Source organism: Coregonus clupeaformis, unplaced genomic scaffold (assembly GCF_020615455.1).
Source record: "Coregonus clupeaformis isolate EN_2021a unplaced genomic scaffold, ASM2061545v1 scaf0418, whole genome shotgun sequence".
NCBI classification, from domain to species: Eukaryota; Metazoa; Chordata; class Actinopteri; order Salmoniformes; family Salmonidae; genus Coregonus; species Coregonus clupeaformis.
Window position 1 is genome coordinate 215001 of NW_025533873.1, and position 7500 is coordinate 222500.

The 7500-nt window shown below is 49.2% G+C and overlaps 1 protein-coding gene across 1 annotated transcript in view; it reads left to right on the plus strand.

The window, feature by feature from the left end:
- LOC121555977 (trinucleotide repeat-containing gene 18 protein) overlaps nt 1-7500 on the plus strand; it is a gene marked incomplete at its 5' end in the record, with an annotated part of 14426 nt that overhangs the window by 4489 nt on the left and 2437 nt on the right. The window contains 3 exons of the mRNA XM_045215291.1: nt 1171-2375; nt 2466-3152; nt 3317-3553. Of these exons, the coding sequence (XP_045071226.1) occupies nt 1171-2375; nt 2466-3152; nt 3317-3553 (2129 nt within the window). The remainder of the gene's footprint in view (nt 1-1170; nt 2376-2465; nt 3153-3316; nt 3554-7500) is intronic.

The window sequence follows — 7500 nt, forward strand, 5'->3', positions numbered from 1 at the left end:
AGTGAGGTCTGTAGTTCTGTTAACTCAGTGAGGTCTGTAGTTCTGTTAACTCAGTAAGGTCTGTAGTTCTGTTAACTCAGTTCGGTCTGTAGTTCTGTTAACTCAGTAAGGTCTGTAGTTCTGTTAACTCAGTAAGGTCTGTAGTTCTGTTAACTCAGTGAGGTCTGTAGTTCTGTTAACTCAGTAAGGTCTGTAGTTCTGTTAACTCAGGTCTGTAGTTCTGTTAACTCAGTAAGGTCTGTAGTTCTGTTAACTCAGTAAGGTCTGTAGTTATGTTAACTCAGTGAGGTCTGTAGTTCTGTTAACTCAGTGAGGTCTGTAGTTCTGTTAACTCAGTGAGGTCTGTAGTTCTGTTAACTCAGTAAGGTTTGTAGTTCTGTTAACTCAGTGAGGTCTGTAGTTCTGTTAACTCAGTGAGGTCTGTAGTTCTGTTAACTCAGTAAGGTCTGTAGTTATGTTAACTCAGTAAGGTCTGTAGTTCTGTTAACTCAGTAAGGTCTGTAGTTCTGTTAACTCAGTAAGGTCTGTAGTTCTGTTAACTCAGTAAGGGCTGTAGTTCTGTTAACTCAGTTCGGTCTGTAGTTCTGTTAACTCAGTAAGGTCTGTAGTTCTGTTAACTCAGTGAGGTCTGTAGTTCTGTTAACTCAGTAAGGTCTGTAGTTCTGTTAACTCAGTTAGTTCTGTTAACTCAGTTCGGTATGTAGTTCTGTTAACTCAGTGAGGTCTGTAGTTCTGTTAACTCAGTGAGGTCTGTAGTTCTGTTAACTCAGTGAGGTCTGTAGTTCTGTTAACTCAGTAAGGTCTGTAGTTCTGTTAACTCAGTTAGTTCTGTTAACTCAGTTCGGTATGTAGTTCTGTTAACTCAGTGAGGTCTGTAGTTATGTTAACTCAGTTCGGTCTGTAGTTCTGTTAACTCAGTAAGGTCTGTAGTTCTGTTAACTCAGTGAGGTCTGTAGTTCTGTTAACTCAGTTCGGTCTGTAGTTCTGTTAACTCAGTTCGGTCTGTAGTTCTGTTAACTCAGTGAGGTCTGTAGTTCTGTTAACTCAGTAAGGTCTGTAGTTCTGTTAACTCAGTAAGGTCTGTAGTTCTGTTAACTCAGTTAGTTCTGTAGTTCTGTTAACTCAGTAAGGTCTGTAGTTCTGTTAACTCCTGCCTTTCCTTTCCTCCAGAGCCCCCAGTGAGCCCAGACCCCCGGGAGAAGACGACCCCCCCGGGACCCAGCCAGGCTCCAGACAGACCCCAGCTCCCCACCAGACCATCCCAGGACAGGCCCTCCTCCTCCTCCCAGAGACCTCCTCAGGAAAGACCCCTGTCTGCCCCCAGGCCGGGACCAGGCCGACCCTCCAAGCCCACCAGCACCCCCAGCCTGCCTGCCCCCCCACCCAGCCAGAACCCCAGGAGACCCAGCTCAGTCCAGGCCTCTCCCAAAACCCCCCTGCCCCTCTCCCTCTACCACCCAGCCCCTTACGGGAAGATACTAAGGGTGGACCTGTACAGTCAACCGAACCTCACGTCTTGTAACGTCAGCACCCAACCTAACCCTAAAACCAACCCTAAGTCCAACCCTACTAACCCTACCGTCAGACCCAACCCTCTTCTACCTAACCCTAAACCCAACCTTACCCCCGCACCAAAATCCAAACCCAGACCTAACCCTGCATCACCTAGCCCTGGACCCAGTCCCACAGCGGAACTCCCCAGACCTAGGCCTAACTTTAACCCTGACCACAACAAATCCAGAACCACTCCCAAATCCATCTCTAGACCCAAACAGAACCATAACACACCCAGACCCACCCCAAATCTTTCTACCAAACCTAGACCCAGCCCCGGGCCCAGTTCTAGCACCTCCAAACCTAGACCCAGCCCCGGGCCCAGCTCGAGCGTCTCCAAACTTAGACCCAGCCCCGGGCCCAGTTCTAGCACCTCCAAACCTAGACCCAGCCCCGGGCCCAGTTCGAGCGTCTCCAAACTTAGACCCAGCTCGAGCATCTCCAAACTTAGACCCAGCTCGGACAAATCTTCTGCCGGATCCAGACCCGACCCTAGTACCTCTGTTCCTGGTATCTCCAGACCCAGGCATGTCCCGGGGGAGGGCCGTGGGAGACGGGGGCGTAAGGCCCTCCCCGAGGAACCCCTAGTGAAGCTGGACCACGAGGGCGTGACCTCACCCAAGACCAAGAAGACCAAGGCTCTGATGCTGCTAGAGGGGAGGGGCTTACGGCGAGAACACGCCCCCCTCGCCACGGCCGCGGTCAACCAGAGGCCGGCGAGGGTAAAGGGGAGGGATCCAGAGGGCGAGGCGGGGCTGCCGGGGAGAGAGAGAGACGGGGGTGGGGAGGGAGGCAGAGAACCGAAGAGAGAGGAGAGACGGAAACAAGGGAAAGGGAGGAGAGGAGAGGAGAGGGAGAAGAGAGGGGAGGAGAGGGAGAAGAGAGGGGAGGAGAGAGGGGAGGAGAGGGAGAAGAGAGGGGAGGAGAGAGGGGAGGAGAGGGAGAAGAGAGGGGAGGAGGAGGAGGCTGGAAAGAAGAGAGGGGGGTCTCACGGCAGCAGTAGTTCAGGGTCTGAGGAGGAGGAGGAGGAGACAGGGAAGAAAACGATGAAGAAGTGTAGCTCCAACTGCTCCCACCCCTCCTCCCCAGCCTCCTCCTCCTCCTCCTCGTCCTCCTCTAGCACCTCCTCCTCCTCCTCCTCCTCCTCTTCCTCTTCCACTGACGAGGAGTCCTCTTGTAGTTCTGACGAGGAAACCGTACCCCCTCCCCCTCCCCCTCCACCTCTCCCTGCATCCCCCCCTCCAACTACCCCACAGGAGGAGGAAGAGGTGGAGGAAGAGGAGGAAGAAATGAAGAAGCTGAAAAAGGCGGAGGAGGAAGAAGAAGAAGTATTAGAAGAGGATCGATCTCCCTCCTCTCCTCCCCCGTCTACCTCCCCGTCTTCCAAGCCAGCCAGGCCCCGGGGGCGTCCAGCCCGGCAGAAGTCCCAGGAAGGCGTGGGGTCGGTGGGCAGGCCGCGGCGCAGGGAGGGGGTTCACCTCCCCACCACCAAGGAGCTGGCGAAGAGACAGCGATTACCCAGCGTAGAGAACAGACCCAAGATCTCTGCCTTCCTGCCTGCCAGACAGCTCTGGAAGTGGTTTGGCAAACCCACACAGGTGAGAGGGAGAACACGCGCACTAGGGATTTATATTTTTAAGCTCTCGATGGCACATTTTTGGTTTACCCCGAAGATTATGATCAATTTGCCAGAAAAAATTTCTCCCTGCACACCCACTGTCTGTCTCTCTGTCTGTCTGTCTGTCTGTCTGTCTGTCTCCAGAGGCGTGGTATGAAGGGGAAAGCTAAGAAGTTGTTCTACAAGGCCATTGTGCGGGGGAGAGAGATGATTGGTATCGGGGACTGTGCCGTGTTCCTTTCAGCCGGCCGACCCAACCTGCCCTTCATAGGGAAGATCCAGAGCATGTGGGAGAGCTGGGGATCCAACATGGTGGTCAGAGTTAACTGGTTTTATCACCCAGAGGAGACCAACCCTGGCAAGAAACTACACGACAAGAAGGTAGGGGTCAAGAGGTCAGGGGTTATAGGTCAGGGGTCAGAGGTTACCAACCCTAGGCTAGGGTTGAGGCTTAGTGTTCTTGATTACTTCCTTGGATATAAAGTGTCTGCTAAATGGCATACAGTGGGGGAAAAAAGTATTTAGTCAGCCACCAATTGTGCAAGTTCTCCCACTTAAAAAGATGAGAGAGGCCTGTAATTTTCATCATGGGTACACATCAACTATGACAGACAAATTGAGGAAAAAAAATCCAGAAAATCACATTGTAGGATTTTTTATGAATTTATTTGCAAATTATGGTGGAAAATAAGTATTTGGTCACCTACAAACAAGCAAGATTTCTGGCTCTCACAGACCTGTAACTTATTCTTTAAGAGGCTCCTCTGTCCTCCACTCGTTACCTGTATTAATGGCACCTGTTTGAACTTGTTATCAGTATAAAAGACACCTGTCCACAACCTCAAACAGTCACACTCCAAACTCCACTATGGCCAAGACCAAAGAGCTGTCAAAGGACACCAGAAACAAAATTGTAGACCTGCACCAGGCTGGGAAGACTGAATCTGCAATAGGTAAGCAGCTTGGTTGGAAGAAATCAACTGTGGGAGCAATTATTAGGAAATGGAAGACATACAAGACCACTGATAATCTCCCTCGATCTGGGGCTCCACGCAAGATCTCACCCCGTGGGGTCAAAATGATCACAAGAACGGTGAGCAAAAATCCCAGAACCACACGGGGGGACCTAGTGAATGACCTGCAGAGAGCTGGGACCAAAGTAACAAAGCCTACCATCAGTAACGCACTACGCCGCCAGGGACTCAAATCCTGCAGTGCCAGACGTGTCCCCCTGCTTAAGCCAGTACATGTCCAGGCCCGTCTGAAGTTTGCTAGAGTGCAATTGGATGATCCAGAAGAGGATTGGGAGAATGTCATATGGTCAGATGAAACCAAAATATAACTTTTTGGTAAAAACTCAACTCGTCGTGTTTGGAGGACAAAGAATGCTGAGTTGCATCCAAAGAACACCATACCTACTGTGAAGCATGGAGGTGGAAACATCATGCTTTGGGGCTGTTTTTCTGCAAAGGGACCAGGACGACTGATCCGTGTAAAGGAAAGAATGAATGGGGCCATGTATCGTGAGATTTTGAGTGAAAACCTCCTTCCATCAGCAAGGGCATTGAAGATGAAACGTGGCTGGGTCTTTCAGCATGACAATGATCCCAAACACACCGCCCGGGCAACGAAGGAGTGGCTTCGTAAGAAGCATTTCAAGGTCCTGGAGTGGCCTAGCCAGTCTCCAGATCTCAACCCCATAGAAAATCTTTGGAGGGAGTTGAAAGTCCGTGTTGCCCAGCGACAGCCCCAAAACATCACTGCTCTAGAGGAGATCTGCATGGAGGAATGGGCCAAAATACCAGCAACAGTGTGTGAAAACCTTGTGCAGACTTACAGAAAACGTTTGACCTGTGTCATTGCCAACAAAGGGTATATAAAAAAGTATTGAGAAACTTTTGTTATTGACCAAATACTTATTTTCCACCATAATTTGCAAATACATTCATTAAAAATCCTACAATGTGATTTTCTGGAATATTTTTTCTCATTTTGTCTGTCATAGTTGACGTGTACCTATGATGAAAATTACAGGCCTCTCTCATCTTTTTAAGTGGGAGAACTTGCACAATTGGTGGCTGACTAAATACTTTTTTCCCCCACTGTATGTTACAGTGCATTCGGAAAGTATTCAGACCCCTTGACTTTTTCCACATTTTGTTACGTTACAACCTTATTCTAAAATGGATTCAAAAAATAATAATTATATATAAATCTACAGACAACACCCCATAATGACAAAGCAAAAACAGGTTTTTAGAATTTTTACAAATGTATAAAAAATAAAAAACTGATTTATTTACATAAGTATTCAGACCCTTTGCTATGAGACTCGAAATCGAGCTCAGGTGCATTCTGTTTCCATTGATCATCCTTGAGATGTTTCTACAACTTGATTGGAGTCCACCTGTGGTAAATTCAATTGATTGGACAGGATTTGGAAAGGCACACACCTGTCTATATAAGGTCCCACAGTTGACAGTGCATGTCAGAGCAAAAACCAAGCTATGAGGTCGAAGGAATTGTCCGTAGAGCACCGAGACAGGATTATGTTGAGATCTGGGGAAGGGTTCCACAACATTTCTGCAGTATAGAAGGTCACCAAGAACACAGTGGCCTCCATCATTCTTAAATGGAAGAAGTTTGGAACCACCAAGACTCTTCCTAGAGCTGGCCGCCCAGCCAAACTGAGCAATCGGGGAGAAGGGCCTTGGTCAGGGAGGTGACCAAGAACCCGATGGTCACTCTGACAGAGCTCCTGAGTTCCTCTGTGGAGATGGGAGAACCTTCCAGAAGGACAACCATCTCTGCAGCATTCCACCAATCAGGCCTTTATGGTAGAGTGGCCAGACGGAAGCCACTCCTCAGTAAAAGGCACATGACAGCCCGCTTGGAGTTTGCCAAAAGGCACCTAAAGGACTTTCAGACCATGAGAAACAAGATTCTCTGGTCTGCTGAAACCAAGATTGAACTCTTTGGCCTGAATGCCAAACGTCACGTCTGGAGGAAACCTGGCACCATCTCTACGGTGAAGCATGGTGGTGGCAGCATCATGCTGTGGGGATGTTTTTCAGCGGCAGGGACTGGGAGACTAGTCAGGATCGAGGGAAAGATGAACGGAGCAAAGTACAGAGAGATCCTTGATGAAAACCTGCTCCAGAGCGCTCAGGACCTCAGACTGGGGCAAAGGTTCGCCTTCCAACAGGACAACGACCCTAAACACACAGCCAAGACAACGCAGGAGTGGCTTCGGGACAAGTCTCTGAATGTCCTTGAGTGGCCCAGCCAGAGCCCGGACTTGAACCCGATCGAACATCTCTGGAGAGACCTGAAAATAGCTGTGCAGCGACGCTCCCCATCCAACCTGACAGAGCTTGAGAGGATCCCAATGGTGGAACAAGCTCCACCACGACGCCTGGACAGCAGAGTCACTGACCACCTTCCGGAGACACTTGAAACCCCACCTCTTTAAGGAATACCTGGAATAGTATAAAAGTAATCCTTCCCCCCCTCCCCCACAAAAATAAAAATGGTTGTCCCACTGGCTATCATAAGTTGAATGCACCAATTTGTAAGTCGCTCTGGATAAGAGCGTCTGCTAAATGATGTAAATGTAAGCTTGTAGCGTCATACCCCAAGAAGACTCGAGGCTGTAATCGCTGCCAAAGGTGCTTCAACAAAGTACTGAGTCTGTGATGCATTTACCTTTAGCAGACACTCTTATCCAGAGCGACTTACGGTAGTGAGGGGCATACATTATCATACTTTCTTCGTACTGGTCCCCCGTGGGAATCGAACCCACAACCCTGGCTTTGCAAGTGCCATGCTCTACCCACTGAGCTACAGGGGACTGATATTTAAGATTTTTTTTTTTTTTAAATAAATTTGCTAAAAATTCTAAAAACCGTTTTTTTGCTTTGTCATTATGGGGTATTGTGTGTAGATTGATGAGGGGGGGAAACAATTTAATCTGTTTTAGAATAAGGCTGTAACGTAACAAAATGTGGAAAAAGTCAAGGGGTCTGAGTACTTTCCGAAGGCACTATATTTGACCGTATATTGGGGTAACGAGGTCTATGGAAGTTGAAGATATTATTTGGGTTTTTGAATGTCTCTCTCTCTCTCCCTCCCCCTCGCTCTCCCTCCCCCTCGCTCTCCCTCCTCCTCGCTCTCCCTCCTCCTCTCTCCCCCTCTCTCTCTCTCTCTCTGCCTCTCTCTCTCTCTCTCTCTCTCTCCTCTCCCTCCCCCTCGCTCTCCCTCCTCCTCGCTCTCTCTCTCTCTCTCTCTCTGTCTCTCTCTCTCTGTCTCTCTCTCTCTCTCTCCCTCCT